Source organism: Eubalaena glacialis, chromosome X, assembly GCF_028564815.1.
Source record: "Eubalaena glacialis isolate mEubGla1 chromosome X, mEubGla1.1.hap2.+ XY, whole genome shotgun sequence".
Lineage (NCBI taxonomy): Eukaryota > Metazoa > Chordata > Mammalia > Artiodactyla > Balaenidae > Eubalaena > Eubalaena glacialis.
In genome coordinates this window covers 64294417-64310678 of record NC_083736.1, presented here as the reverse complement: position 1 = coordinate 64310678, position 16262 = coordinate 64294417, and the positions used below count along the sequence as shown (strand labels likewise).

At 44.4% G+C, this 16262-nt stretch overlaps 2 protein-coding genes across 2 annotated transcripts; both read right to left on the bottom strand.

Moving 5' to 3' along the window:
* Positions 1-969: 969 nt before the first annotated feature.
* On the bottom strand, positions 970-2740 carry RAB41 (RAB41, member RAS oncogene family). Its single transcript, XM_061178153.1, is given in 8 exon segments — positions 970-1064; positions 1319-1426; positions 1629-1679; positions 1682-1733; positions 2164-2192; positions 2195-2213; positions 2404-2467; positions 2688-2740. Coding segments are annotated over 8 exon segments (471 nt in total).
* A 334-nt stretch (positions 2741-3074) lies between these two features.
* ARR3 (arrestin 3) lies at positions 3075-14767 on the bottom strand. The gene is made up of 16 exons (XM_061177915.1): positions 14751-14767; positions 14026-14056; positions 13815-13875; positions 13573-13617; positions 8434-8633; positions 8254-8313; positions 8028-8095; positions 7255-7390; positions 6986-7070; positions 6660-6732; positions 6129-6266; positions 4542-4625; positions 4253-4276; positions 4027-4079; positions 3737-3746; positions 3075-3171 (listed from the first exon to the last, which is right to left on the bottom strand). The coding sequence occupies exons 1-16, from the start codon at positions 14765-14767 to the stop codon at positions 3075-3077; spliced, it is 1182 nt and encodes a 393-aa protein (XP_061033898.1).
* Between the last annotated feature and the right edge of the window lie 1495 nt (positions 14768-16262).

The window sequence follows — 16262 nt, the reverse complement described above, 5'->3', positions numbered from 1 at the left end:
GAGGTGTAGGTATAGCATGGAGAAGGTGCAAACAATAAGAGGCTGAGGTGAAAGGACCAGTCATTTATTGAGGGTGAGATAAGAAAACAGTGGAGAAGGAACTGTACCAATCCTTGAGGTATCCCAGCTGCCATAGAACTGCATCCCTTATAGATGTGTTTTAGCAGTCAGAGACGGCCAGGTGGGATTCCTGGACTCTGCCAGAACTTTCCACCCTGTAACTATGAGAAGTGGTCAAGAGAAAGTGATAGCATTTTCAGGGGTTCCGTTTTACTCCTAAGCCTAGGAATTGAACAAGAGCTTAGTAAGTGGCCAAGTATTTAAACCATAAACATGAGGTTGGGGGAGAAGGACTGGTACTGGGAAGCCCAAATGCAGTAAGTTGATCATATTAGGCAGAGAGATAACCTAAGCTATCAACAGGAACAATGGTTTTTGATGCCTGACTCATTGGAGGGTTCCAGTTGGATTTCAGCACTGAAGTGTGTGGTAAGGAAGGAAGGTAATAAAGTGGCTGGGGTCAAATCTCAACTCCCGGGGGCATCTTCTAGGAGATACAGAAAAGGAATTTTTATCTTATGATCCCTTTCACCTAAAGGCAAACCAGGGAGCTGCTTTGGGCTGAAGTTAGTCCCATTTTCCCTTCAGTATCAGTCAGGCAGGAAAATTGGCCTGGCCATCAACTCAGCAAAGGAAGTTTGCCTTCTCTGCTTGTACCCTCCCTACCCCAGCAAAGCTGGGAGAAAGGATACTCTCGTCTTCCTTCAGTGGAGAGGAATTACCTCTGGAAGTGAGGGCAGAAGCCATGCTATGGAATAGCCGTGTGTGTGTGTGTGTGTGTGTGTGTGTGTGTGTGTGTATGTGCAAAAGAAAGAAAAAAGGTCAGGTTTAGAGAGATGATTCCAGGCCTTTGCACTGCATGATGGGGAGATGAACCTTACCCCCACCCCACGATAGGACAAGCCAAGGTTATCCAAAAGAATAAGCAATGGTGAATTTGGCACTGGTCTCAATAAACATCACATTGAGGTCTCTGGATTTTTCTTCTGCCTCCTCGGTAGAGACTTGTCTGGACAAATGAGAAATGATACAAGGGACCAGATAGTGGTAAGACCCCCTTCTGACCTAGAGTTAGTGGATGGGGATAGATCCTTCTGAGGTGTAAAGATGCATCCCTAGGACCAGGAACCCTCGAAGCCCTGAACCCATGACCTTTCTGATCCGTGACACAGGTAACTCCTCCCAAGTAAATAGAGCACAGTAGACCCTCCCCATTGGGATTGAGCTCTAGGTATGCCAGAAGCAGTTGCAGTTATACCTTTCCTTTTGTTGTTCAGATCAATCTTGTTACCCACCAACATGATGATGATATACTCTGCCTGTACATCTTCTACCCACTTATCTGTTTCCTTGAAAAAGTTGATGTCTACAGGACAATGTGTTGCAGAGAGTTGAAACATTTAGTAGAGATTTGGAGAAAATAACGTACCTGTCTTTCTCTCTCCTAGTCTTTTTTTTTTTTCTTATGCACTAATGCTTGTATTTTTTTATCCTCTCTGCTAGTCTTACCAACCTCTCTATTGCTTCCCCCAATCCCCTTTTCAAGTAAAACATGGCATAACTCCCACTTGTGATGTCATAGACAACCACAGCAATAGTTGAATCATGAATGTTGCTAGAATTAGGCTTCAAAAGGTCTCCTGGCCAGCTGCATTCCATAGCTGCAGCTGAACCTGCATAAAACAAATGTTTAGAAAGAAGGTGGAGAAAGATAGAAAAGAAACTAGCTTTTTAAAGGCTAGAACTTAATAAAGGCATAAAAAAAGTCAAGGAAATTAGGTTCCTGAAAAGTGGCTGCTATGGCCACAAACCAGGTGCCTACCATCCTAGGACAGGTCCGATCTCAATACACTATTTTGATTAAGGAAGACCCTACAGAGCAGCAGATTTAAGGATTCAAGGCTACTTGGACTTTGTTACAGCTGTAGATTAGATGAGGACAGACAGAATAAGAAACAGCACAGGATTTGGTAGTTTGGGGAGGTTTCACATTTTATTTCTCCTTCTTTATCCACAGGTAATGTGGGGTGGTGCTACCCTACTGTGATGAATAGGCCTAAGTGATTGAGGTACCGGATTAGTGGCATGAGAGTGAACACTCACTATTCAGTCCTCCAAGTACATGATCTTAGAAAGTCAATTCCAAAGGTCGCCTGCAAACCCCTCCTCTACCCCCAATACCAGGCAGTATTAGACCCGGAAGTGGAGAATAGCCCTTGAAAAGTGTTCTGGCTCAGCTTTTCAACACTTACAATAGATAGCTTTGAGGAGAAGAATCCCCGGGTAAGTTGACCAAAGAAGGGGGCAAAAATGTACTGTGTGATGCCTTGGCGGTGGGCTCACCCAGCAGGCGCCTTCGAAGCTGTTGTACATAAAGTGGGTGATGATAAGTAGGCCAAGTGTCACCCTGGGCGAGGAGGAAATTGATTCCCCAGAGAACCCCCCATTCCATTCCATACCATCACACCTTCCTGTTCCCAGAGCCCAACCCAGACCCCCGCTGCTCTGACCCCCAAGGATTGCAGGGTTTGGATTTGCGCAGAGACTGGTGCTTGGGTGCCTTGGCTGTGGGCCTTCTGGTGTGCTGTATGCTTGGCAGGTGGGTGGCACTTGCTGCCTGGGGTCACATGGCACTCTGTCCAACCATCAGCGTCGCCCTCAGGCCTGATCTCAGGGCCATGTCCCCTCAGGCGCTGCCCGCAGCTCCGAGGTGGGAGTGGGATAGTTGGGGGTGGGGGCAGAGGTGGCCAGGGCTCAGAAGGAAAGTTGAAGGACTCACAGGGTGGGTGGCCTTGCCAGAGGGAAGTCAGGGTTGTTTAGAGGAAAAGCACGTGCTGCAGGAAGTCTAATCACTGATGTGGGGTGGCGGGTGGGGAGGTGGCTCATTCTAGGTAGTTCCATTACCCTCCTCCAGGAGGAGGAGATACCAAAGCGATCAGTGGGCACATCTGGACAAGCTGATTTATTAGAGTGTTGCAGTGGGGCTTCCACACAGAGGCACCCGAGCCAGGCGCTCAGCTGCCCTCATCCCCCTTGGCCGCCAAAGCCTCCTGGCTCTCCTCTCTGCCGGGCTGCTGCTGAGCGAGCTCCTCGATGACTATATCCTCAGAGCTTGCAGAAGCAGCAGAGGGAGATGGAGGGTTAGGAACAGCTGTCTGAGCGTCTTCCACATCCACTCCCGTTTCCTGATCCCAGAGAAGTGATCCCTTCCCTGCTTCCCAACTCCGATCCTCACCCCCTCTCAGCTGCACCCGCCCCACTTGGATCACACTGGCTTGTTTCCTTTGTTCCCTCCCCAGTCTGCCAACACAAAAGCCCCCATGAGGGCCGGAGGGGAAATAAGAATGGAGGGTGGGAAGGAGGGAAGGGATGGGAGAATGAAAGACGGGAGAAGTTAGGGTGAGGAGGTGCGAGGGGAAGGAAAAAGAAAACTGGAAGGGATGAGGGGGAAGGACGATTGGGAGAAGAGCAGGAGGTGGAGGGGGGGACGCAAAAAGGGAAAGAGTGGGGCGTATGAAAAGCACTGAACTATGACACGAAGCTAAACCATACGTTTCCACTGCACACCTATTGAAAGCAACACTCCAGGGAAGCTTTTATCCATTTCCATCATCATAAAATGGAGAGTGGCAGTGGGGAAAGGGGGGCGAGGTTTCCAGGCCTCACATTTTCTTACCTAGCGGCCTCTGTAGCAAGCATGGAGAGGGAAGGAAATATGGATTGAAGCTGATAAGTTCCCTGAAGAAATGTCTTGTTACTCATTCCTCTCCCTTTTTAACCCTCTCCCTCCCATATACACAATACACACACACACACACACAACTTCCCCTGAAAACCTAGACACCCAACCTACCTATTGCTATTCAATCTCTACCCAAACTGCCAGTCCTCGATTCATGAGATCAGAACTGCTTGGTCCCCAACCCTCGGGACCACTGTTCCTGTGAGTCCCACCTGGTCACTCACCGTTCGATGGCTTTGGATGCATCAGGATCAAGGGCAGCTCCACGCCAACATCACTGCAAGGATCCCAAGGCAGAGTTACAGATTTCCCTCCAAGGCCACTCCCTGAACCTCTCTCCCTCAATTTTTCGGTCCTGGGATGCCCTTAGATTCTCCCGTGTCATTCTTTTGGTCTCCTGATCACATCCTCCCCTTCTTGCCCCAGTTCCCCCTCCCCACAGTGTCTTACCTGGCTGTCAGGTCGCCTAGGATGCTGAGGGTAGAATGACACCCTAAAATTAGCAGCTGGAAATGGTTAGTAGCAACTTAAATTTGCAGGGGAATGAAGGATTGTAAGGCCAACTCAACCACAGAATGGGTTTCTGGAAGGGAAGTTGGCTTGTTTGTGGAGCTTACAGGTTTGGGAAACTGGTCCAGGAGAAGGGGTGGGGAATAGCTTGAGTGGATCAGTCCAACTGGGAGGAAAACAGAAGTGGCTCCCCAGCCCCTGCCCAGACAGACCCTGCACTCTCACTCACCCTCCACAGGACACCATCAGGTTGACTCTGACTTTGTAGGACACCAGGATCCCCAGCAGCTCCTTGTCCATTCCTGGTCGAAGACTGGAGGTGGTAGTATTCATTGTTGTGTGTTTGGAGGGGAGGGGCTGGAGGTTAATTCATTCAGTGCACCTTTTGTCATCTGACAGGGCTCCCAGGCTCTGATCTCCTACTCATTGGGACCACATTTCTGTTCCTCAGATCCAGTTTTACCAGGTCACCCTCTGCTCAGGAGCCTACCTCTCTGAATATAACTACTACACTGCTTGGCTTTCATGACCCTTAACAATCTAACCTTCCTGCCCTAACTCCCTAACACCGGGGATACAACCTAAGCGGACCCATGCTCTCTCCATGCTCAGAACGTGCCATGCAGAGTCCTACCTTCTAGCCTTTGCCCAGGCTATGTTCCCAACCCAGAACACTCTTTTCTTCCTCTGTTGCTATCCAGATCCAACACCTTCTTCAAGCTCTAGCTCCTTTTGTCTCCTCTAGGAAGCCCTCTCCAGCTATGCTGGCTTCTATTAACTTCTATCGGATTTATAGTCTGAACCACACGTACTAACATTTAACTGTTAGATTGTATTTAAATTCCTCTTTGTTCTCCGTTTAGGCTGTAAATTGACTGAAGGCAGACTGTCTTAAACGTCTTTGTATCCTCCCACATTGCTTAGCATAGGAATAAGCATGTAACAGGTGTTCAATGAAAACCCACTGATTGAAAAATAAGGCACAGAAAGCTATATGATCTTGGGAAAGTCTCTTCATTGCCCTGGGATGCTGATCCTCTATCTGTAAAATAATGCTGTTTGTATGATTTCTCAGGCTCTTTCAAGCAATAATAGTCCATAGCTACATGATTGATAAGGCATAGGGAAAGGCAGTGGGAATTAATGCTTGTTAGATGGTGGCAGATGGCTTTTGGTGGGAGACACATCTTATACTAGGGCCTCCAAGTGTTAGGCATAGGACCAAATGAATGATTTGATAGAATTATATCAATTCCTATCATATTTTTCTTCTTTTTGTCCTCTTTTCTCTCCATTTCTCATCTGTCTTCCATTGAACTTCTATCTTCACTAGAGAGTAGCTGCTGTAGAGATCGCAGTGTTAGAGGCAGATGACATGTGATAGAATCTTTTCCATCTCTGCCACTTATTAGCTACACAAGCTTGGACAAGTTCCTTCATCTCTCTGAACCTCAGGGTCGTTAAGTGTAAAGTAGAATAAGAATACACATCCAGCCTACTTTAATGGGATTCTTATGAAGATAACAGTACCATACGTAAGACCTTTATGAGCTGTAAAATATTATACAACATAAGGAATTTTTCCTTTCCATTTTTTCCTTTCTTGTTGCCTATGACCTAAGCCTGCCGTTGGTCCCATGGGTATTATTTAGCTTACTGTCGGCCCTCTTGCCTGGAGGCAGCTCTGAACACTGACCTAGGGACATTTTTAAAAACAGGTAGGCTTCATTGAAGGTGAAACCTCAGAACTGTATATATAGCACACAGAATGGGTTGGGGATAGAAAATGAAGGTTGGGAGTTACATTTGAGCTTACATCGTGCTAGAGGCCAGATTGGTAACACCATGCTTGAATTTGCCATCCAGTGTCAGGCCCTGTTTCTGGCAGTTGGCAGCCAAGAGTGGGGTTACTGCAAAGCTCTTGGAGAAGGTGGAGTTAGCAGCTATAGTCTCCCTTTCAAAGGAAAAGAAGAGATGAACTTAAGCTAGGCTCGCCAACTAAGTGATTCTCATTCCCAAGAATTTTTTGCACGATTCCAAGAACTACTGGAGTATCCAAGAGAGCTGGCATGTCTGACTGTGGAGAGTGGGAACAATTCACTCTGGTGGGAAATCCTTATGCCTCTGCCCTCTCTCAGGACTTGATGATCCTCTTGTGGTATCCCCCCTCCAGCTCTCTTGAGAATCCCTCCCTCTTTCCACATCAACCCTCACCTTGATGTTCCTCAGTCCTGGGCTCTTCTCCACTTCCTTCTTTCCCCAACCCCCTCCTCTGCCTCCAGACCCCGGCCCTCTTCCCACCACCCTATCCCTTGGCTCTCTGACCCAGGCCCCAGTGCCAGCTCACATGAACTCCTGAACGAACACAGTCTTGGTGTACTTGTCTAGTGAATACAGGACGACATCTGTGATCTGGTCAACTGAAGAGCCAGGAAAAACACATGACTACAATTAGTCAGTCATCCTCGAGACCCCAACTTGCTGCCCTTGTACACGGGCACACTACTCATGATATACTAAGATGTGCATATGGGCAAACAGAGATACGTGTTCTGATAAGCCTGCAATGGAGGGAAAGCCTAGATGAATGCAGACTGGGTAAGTGGGGCAGAGTTCTGGAAAAAGACCTCTGGATTTGGGACCAGGTGCAGGGGGATAGGAAAAGAAGCTCACCTGAAATCTTGATCTTTTTGATGACCTTGTTGGTGCAGTTGTTGATGGAAACGTTGACAGTGATGGGTTTGCCGTGGTAGTGAACCTGAAGCAGGAGGAGAGGCCCATTATAAGATTGGAGGGAGAACACCCAGATCAAGACCTAGAATTTGTTTCCTCAGTGCTTTTGCCACCCTGGCTTCCACCCTTGTCTTCCCAAGTAGGAGATCAATGAAGAAAGGATGTCAGAGGGGTTGCATGGTAGGGGGCAGGAAATGGGGGTCACAAACCTCCCTGTCCATCCAGGCCTGGAGTTGTAGGGGCTGAGCTGACAGAAGGAAGCGGCGAACAGTCTGGGCCCAGGGGCCAGGGCCTGGCTCCAGGGGTGCAAACTGGATTTTCCGAATCACCAGCCGCACAGAGTCTCTAAGTAGAGGCCAAGGGAACAGCCAGAATGTCTCCTTAGGACCCACAGACCTTTCTCATGCCAACCCCATAGCCCAGTCCTTGCTTGGGGAGGGGAGGTGGTGGAAGGCCTCTGTCAGAGAACTCCTCTGTACCCTCAAGGTAGGTATCTAGACCACAGGTCAGCAAACTATGGCTCAATGGCCAAATCTGGCCTGCTGCCTGTTTCTGTATGGCCCACAAACTAAGAATGGTTATTACATTTTTTAATGGTTGAAAAAAAATCCACAATAATATTTCATGACATGTGGAAATTATGTAAAATTCAAATTTCAGTGTCCATAAATAAAGCCACGCTCGTTCATTTACGTACTGCCTATGGCTGTTTTCACGCTACAGTGGCACAGCTGAGTAGTTACAACAGAAACTACATTGCTCACAAAGCCTGAATATTTCTTTTTTGGCCTTTTACAGGAAAGTTTGCTGACCCTTGCCCTAGAGCAAAGAAGAGAAGTCAGAGGGAAATCAGAACTGGGCATCTGAGTTGGTGGTGACGGTGCTACAGAGGTTAGAAGTAGGGCTGTTTCTGTCCTGAGAGCAAGATCTGTTTTCTGGCGCAGGCTGGAGGCAGGGATTTTGGAGAGGACCAAAGAAATACCTCTTGGAGACTTTCTCCTCCAGGTTTTCAGCACAGAAACTCTTCACTTCAAAGTCAACACCACAGGCCTGCAAAGGGGCAGGAGCAAAAAGAACTCATTTCTGACACTACCCCTCCCTTCCTCATGGGTTTATAAGGAAATGTCTGATCCCGTCCCTTAGCTGTCCCTTTCTCTAGTCTTGTCCATTTATCCCCCTGTCCCTCTTTCTCAGAACCCAGACCTCACCTTCCCTGTATCATCAGGACCTGGCTGCAGTGTCACCGAACAGGGCAGGTTGACAACCATCTAAAAGATCAGAAAAGGTCAGCAAACAGAAGAAACAGGGACCCCTTTCCTATGTTCTCCTTCTTTAGCTTCCTTTCTTAATCTTCCCTGGAAGCCTTACCCAGGACTTGGGGTCAGTACCTGCAGGGTAAAAGGGTAGGCATTGTCCCCCAGCTTGTGCAGCAGTTGCTCCTGCAGGACTGTGAGGGGCCCCTGGGGGCTGCTGTGCTCAGCTGGGACCACTTGCTTGACCTGTACATACAGATCTTTGCGGAACATCAGACCAATCACATCCAAGTCATCATGGCCATAGCGAAAGGCACACGTCAACATGAAAAACACTGCAGGCAAAGGAGGAAGAGAGTGACCTGTCAGACCTGAGGAGGAAAGGAGATCTTAAATAGCTCAGAGGAAGACATGGAGAGACAATGTAATATGATCAAAACAGTATGGCCATAAAGAAAAGGATCAATACATTTGACTATAGTAAAATTTAAAACTTCTTTACATTAAGAGTCTTTATAAATAATGAAACAAGCAAAAGCCTGAGAGGAAATATTTGCAACACATATAACAAACAAAAGTTTAGTGTTCGTAATATATAAAGAACTCCCACAAATCAGTAATAAAAATAAAAACAGCCCAATATAAAAGCGTGCAAAGTTTATGAATAGGCTCTGCACAGAAGAGCAAAACGGAATGGCCAATAAGGTATGAAAACATGTCCAGTCTAATAATAATCAGATAAGTGCAAATTAAAACCATAATGAGAGGACTTCCCTGGTGGTCCAGTGGTTAAGGCTCCACGCTCCCAATGCAGGGGGCCTGGGTTCGATTCCTGGTCAGGGAACTAGATCCCACCTGCCGCAACTAAGAGTTCACATGCCGCAACTAAAAGATCCTGCATGCTGCAACTAAAAAAAAAATCCCGCATGCCACAACGAAGCTCCTGCGTGCCGCAACTAAGACCCAGCACAGCCAAATAAATAAATAAATAATTTTTAAAAACCCACAATGTGATAACACTTCACACCCATCATATTGTCAAAAACTTTTGAGTCTGACAGCACTGTGTGTTGAGCAGTGCTCCAGATGTGGAGCAATAGGGTTCATTACACACTGTGGTGGGAATATACATTAGTACAACCACTTTTTTTTTTCTGTCAGAGTCCCTAGGTTTATTTATTTATTTATTTATTTCTGAAGGCAGTTCAACTAATGAGGAAACCAGTAAGATGTTAAGACTGATACAAGAGAAAATTCAAGGACCTGGAGATTTGTAGTTGGTCAAAGGAATGCAGAAAAAAATTTGCTAACAAATGAGTACAACCACTTTGGAAAACTGTTGGGCACTATCCAGTAAAGCTGAATCTGCTTATATCTTATGACCTAAGATGAATTTAGAGGAAGTCTTGCTCATGTCTATAAGGAGATACCTATGAGAATGTTCATTGCGTCAATGTTTGTCATAGCATAAGATTGGAAATGATTTAAATACCTATCAATGGGAGAATGGGTAAACAGTTGTGGTATATTCATATCATGGAATACTAAACTGAGGTTAAAATGAATGAACTAAACTCCATGTATTAACATGGTTAAGTCTCAAAAACTATTGAGTAAAAAAAGCTAGCTGCAGGATGATATGCACAATCTGATACCATGTACATAAAGTTGAAAAGCATGTAGAACAGTACCAAAGTTGCTCACTGATATATAAATATAGAGTAGAAGTATAGAAACATCATGGGAATAATAAACATCAAATTCAGGATAGTAATTATCTGCGGTGGAGGCAGGAAGAAAAGGAGGGAGGGAGGAAGGAGTATGGGATTAGGGAAGGATACACAGGAGACTTCAGTTTGATTCTGTAATTCTTTTTAAAGCTAGATGGTGAGTACAGGGTATTCATTACATCATTCTCTAGGGTCAGATACTTGGGCTTGAATATGACTTGCATAAATCCCTCGACTTGTGTGAGCCTCAGTTATTTCACCTGTCAATAATAGGACTGCACTGAGAGCTCTACATATGTTATTTGGACCTCACAATAATCCTCTGAAGTATTATTATCTCCACTTTACAGGTAGAGAAAATGAGCTCAGAGCAGCTAAGTGACAGCCCAGGATTTCAACTCAGGCCTGACTCCAAAGCCCAGACTCGTACGTGCCCAACTTAACTCATAGGATGGTTGTAAGGAGTTGATGTATGAGAAATCCCTTTGGACATTTAAATTAGATGTGGATGATGATGATGATGATCATGGGAATATTAGAAAAGTGGAACAGTTATAAATGAACTTATACATTGCAGATAGTACCTAAGATTAGGGGCAAATAGAAAGTCACTTGAGTGCACTAGTGGTGTGGGATGGGGTACAGAAAGATACCTGTCCAAGGACAGTGACAGAGACTGAGGGAAGGAAAGATTTAGAACAGAGGTGGGGAATCTTACTTTTAATCAGGAGCCCTGACCCAAAGAAAACTACCAAGAGCCACACACTAGTAGAAAGCAACTCATTTTTGTATTTTTAAGAGATCAAAATATCAAACAGCCAAATTATCTGCTTTTAAAATTACGAGCAAGCAAAGAAAATGAATCTATATTCAAAAGACACAACAAAGACTGAAAGTAATGATAATGGTAGTGTTTATAATGACTGGGGCAATGGGCAGCCTCATACCCTGCAGGAGGGAGAGTTAATTGGTACAACCATTTTGAAGGGCAATTTGGCAATAGAAACCTTTAAAAATGTGTGACTGCCCTTTGGCCATTCATTCCTTTTCTAGGCATTTAGTCTAAAGAAATCATTGGACAAGTATGAAAAGAAATACATACAAGCATGTACTTTATGGGGTTGTTTATCATAGCAAAAAATGTCCAATGATTGAAGTTGGCTAAATATATTATGGTACACCCATACAATATACTACTAGGCAACTTAAAACTTTATAGATTTTTACATATTGCATAGGTAAAAAAGATTAGAAAATGTTATTTATAGTATAGCATTTTTAATAAAAATATAGATTTTTTGCTCAGAAAATATGAATAAATATGAAGTGAAATATTAGTGATTATCTCTGGGTGAGAGGATTACAGTCTTTTTCTCCTTCATCTGTACTTTCTAATATTTCTACAATGAAGACAAACTTAACAATTTTCAAAAGATACAACAAATTAAATTCACCTTGGTTCCCAATTATGCCAATAAAAGTGGGAGAAGGGAGAGAGAAAGAAAAGGAAAAGGAAAGAGGGGGCAAAGGAAAAGAAAAAACAGAGAAGATGAGAAAAAGAGGAAAAGAGGTGGCTGGAAGGAAGCAAGGGAAGGGAGGAAATGAAAGAGATGAGAAGTAAGACAGAAAAAGATCAGGCGAGGCCAGGCAGAAGGGTATCTAATAGCCCCCGAGGTAAAGGTGTTAATCAGATGAATTGTTCTGTCACATCCCGCTGTGGCATGTGGGGAGGGCATCACCCCACCCCCAAGATCTTATTGGCTCTCTGGCAGTTTAGAATCATCCTTTTTTTAGTGTGTTAGGAAATAGCTTGTTTTTAGTTTTTAAAAATTCAACGTCTATTCTAAAGTTATTAATTTATATTTGTGTTTATTATATAAACAATACATATTAATTGTGTGGCAATCAGAAAACACAAAGAGAATCAAAGCCCTGCCATCATACATCATATTCCAGAGATAACTGCTGTTAATTTCTGTTGCATTTGCTTCCCAACTTTGTTTCTATAATTAAACATAAGGCCACCTTAGCTATTGACTTCTCTCTCATTGCCTTTTTGAAATGAAACATTTTATTTTGAGATCATCACATGCAGTTGTAAGAAATAACACAGAGAGATCCCACATCGATTTTTGTTAAACCACACTTCATTCGCACAACCGCATATGTTGCCCTACAACAAGCCTTTTTCATTCAAGGTGTAGCGTAAGCATATTTCACATCAACAAATGCACCTCAAAAGAAAAAAAAGCATATTTGAAAATATGATGCAAATAAGATTATCTTCATAAAAGTAACAAAACATATAAAGTAGCTAAGGAATAAACTTAAATATATACAACCTAAATGAATAATAATATAAAACTACTAAGGGACATGAAGAAGATTAGAATTAAAGGAAAAAACACATCTTATTCCTGGATTGACATGCATTTTTTCAACTAAAGATTTCTTTCTGTAGGTTATTCTGAAGACTTTGTAGGACTGTGAAAAAATGATTTAGGTTTTAGAACTACAGAGTAATTGAGAGTCTTAAATAAGTTGGTTAATTTACTGGCCATACCCCAAAGTTCCTCTGATATTTAAAACTGGGTGGACTGCTTATCTGCACTGTTTAATCTGAGCGACTAAGTCTGGTTTATTCCACAATATCTAAAGGTTACATCTGAACTAGTATTCATCAATTTGTTCTGAGCCTTTTTCAAGTCAAACCCAATTTTCAGTCTAATTGGATCACAGAGTAAGAATTAAAAGAAAAAAAAGTGGCAAAACAATATTTCAGTGTAATCTGGATCTATAATACTGTGGCCAGAGCAATGTCGCTTGCTGTTACTTGCTGTAGTTATTGTTTGTTTCTTTGTTTGGGATTTTTTAAATGGGAAAAATGGGTTTCCCTACATAAAGGAGATATGGAAAGACATATGCAATTAAAGGAAAAAGCAAATGCAAAGTGGCAGGCTGAAGGTCACATCCACCCTATGGAAAAATAAAGTTTTTTGATTTATCCAGGCCCTTAAAAATCTTTTAATTAGTTACCAACATTTGAAAATCAGGAAATTTGCATTAAAATATGGGTTTCTGGTGTACTGGATCTTTCCATGGGCAGTCTAAGCAAGAGGGACCAGCAACAGTAATGGAGAAAATCAGAAATTTTAGAAAAAAACTTAATTTCAGCACACATGTAAATTTTGTGTGATCTTGAAAAACAAAATTTCATTTATGCTTTAGAAATATATCTATTTTGAATATCATTTGGGAAAGGGGCACTAGAATCTTTTCAGACTTTGGGCCTCTCAAGATCGTATTCTGAGCTTCATTTCCAGTTCCTCTTTAACAATTGGAAAATCTGGCCACACTGGGCTGAAATTCCCAGTGGTTAACCTCCACCAGACAAGACATTCACAGTTCCCACTACTTTTATATTTTCTTATACCCCTCTGGTCCACTCGTCCACTCCACTCATTCAGGCTACTTGTCTGGCATGTGTGACATTTTAGGTTGGGGTCCCTGGCACATACACAGACCAACAAGGATTTTTACTTACTCTTTCGACCTTTTAAGTAATCAGGGTCAACCAGGACTACACCATCTGTGGAGAGGGGGAGAGATGGCCCTCTGGTCAGGAAAGGTCCTCAGACTATGAAACAGAAGTTGACCCCTGAATGGTTCCTCCTATTTTTCTCTTTAATTGGCCTCCTCTTCTGCATGGTCCTTTCTTGGCTTTCTTTTACTCCCTCACTCCCATTCCCTTCTCCCCAGGCTCTTTCCCTTTTTGGACTCACTGACCAATGGGTTCCACCATGTCCACATGGTCCATGAAGTCCCGTTTCCCCAGGTAGATGGAGAGCTGTTGTGGAACAACCTCCCATGTTATTCTCATAATCATCTTTGAATGGATTCCCCTGAAGCCCCCAACCCAAACCCCTGAGACCTTGAAGGAGGTACCCACCTATCCCTTTTGCCCTCTCATTTGCCCAGCTGGGCCAGGTTCTCTCACCTTGCCATTGGAGCAGGTCTTCTTAAACACCCTATGAGGAGAAAATCAGAGGATAAGGAGGGGGATTGGAAAAGAAGGGAAGAGGAGAAGAAGAGAAAGGGAAGTGGGGAGAAAAGGAAATATTTCTAGGATTAGAAGAAGAGGCCCAGGGACTTCCCTGGAGGTCCAGTGGTAAAGAATCCGCCTTACAATGCAGGGGATGCAGGTTCAGTCCCTGGTCAGGGAACTAAGATCCCACATGCCTTGGGGCAACTAAGCCTGCGTGCCACAACTACTGAGCTCTCGGGCCTCAACAAGAGAGCCCGAGTGCCACAGGCTACAGAGCCCACGCACCCTGGACCCCGTGCGCCACAACTACAGAGCCCATGTGCCCTGGAGCCTGCACTCCACAACTGGAGAAGAGAAAACCCACACGCCACAACTAGAGAGAAGTCCGTGCGCCGCAACCAAGATTCCGCGTGCCGCAACTAAGACCCAACGCGGCCAAAAATAAATAAAATAAATAAATAATAAATAAATCTTACTGGTGGGATTGGGGAGGAGCTGGAAAAAAAAAAAAAGAAGAGCCCCAAGGAGAGCGAAATGACACAAAGGTGGAGGCAGTTGGGATAGAGTCCAAGACACAAGTTGGGGAGAGGTTGCAAACCCCTCCACCCCAAAGGCAAGTACTTGGGTTTGGGTAAGTGACAAGTCACAGAATCAGAGAATTAGGAGTTCTTACTTACCTGGATATGTTGGCCATGGCGTTGATGTTGAGCCTTTTCTGGCAAAAGGGAAAGAAGGAGGAAGGCTCAATCATTTGGTCCCTATTCTCCTTACCTGGCTCTGGTATACCATCCAGACACACCTAGTGTGATGTAACCTTTTCTTCTTAGATAGACACCTCACCACCATCCACACCTCCTATTCTGCCTCCTGCCAAGGTTACTTATTCAGCCATAATCTCAACTATCCTGGACATGGGAAATAACCTTCCCTAGTTTTTACGAATTGTTGACTAACCATACTGTCTATTCTCCAGAAAGAGTGAGGCTTTTTGAAATAGCTGGGGCACTCTTGAGAGCCTTCTGAGAGAAGAAATTTGTCTGGAGAATGGCCTGCATCCAGGAAAGTATGAGGAGAATTGGACTGGATGAGGCTGAACATCACCTGGCACACAGTAGGCACCAAGACATGTTCGTTAGATACATGAATGAATGAATGAATGAATGAACAAAATCCAGACTCTGGCTTTGCTCCTGCAATGGATTCTGAGCCTGAGTTCACCTCACGGTGGCCTTAACACTCAGGTAAGAAAGGAGAAAGGTGCGGGAGAGAAAAGGTTGGTACCCTCATGCTCCTGGTTGTTGGTGGCAGAAACCTGTATGGAGGTTGAAAGCCTTCCTTGAACCTCTTCATCGCTCACATCACCCTCCCCAGATTTTCCCACCCTTATCTCCATCCATGTCCCCAGGTGCTAAGCCTTGGAGTAGGGATACTTAGAGAGAGGAAGACGTCTCTCTAATGCTTTTCTTTGATGCATATTAGATCTGGCTTGAGGGGTGAGCTTAGGGGAGCTTCCAGAGGTCTCTCCCAGGGTCTCTCAGCCTGAGTGCCTGTCAGTTGTGTCGGGAAAGGTGCCCTTCAAGTGCTTCTTGATATATTGATGGGGGTGCTAAGGGAAGGGGATATGGGGCCTAGTATGGGCTGGAAATAGAGGACTTTGGACTATTACCTGGAGAGGAAGATGAAGCTCACATCCGTCTCCAGCTCTGGTCACTATACTCGCCTCCCCAACCTCTTATACCCAAGGTCCTCTGAGTTTTTATTCTTTTTTTTTTTTTTCAAACATCTTTATTGAAGTATAATTGCTTTACAATGGTGTGTTAGTTTCTGCTTTATAACAAAGTGAATCAGTTATACATATACATATGTTCCCATATCTCTTCCCTCTTGCATCTCCCTCCCTCCCACCCTCCCTATCCCACCCCTCTAGGTGGTCACAAAGCACCGAGCTGATCTCCCTGTGCTATGCGGCTGCTTCCCACTAGCTATCTATTTTACATTTGGTAGTGTATATATGTCCATGACACTCTCTCACCCTGTCACATCTCACCCCTCCCCCTCCCCATATCCTCAAGTCCATTCTCTAGTAGGTCTGTGTCTTTATTCCCATCTTGCCACTAGGTTCTTCATGACCTTTTTTTTTTTTCCTTAGATTCCATATATATGTGTTAGCATACTGTATTTCTTTTTCT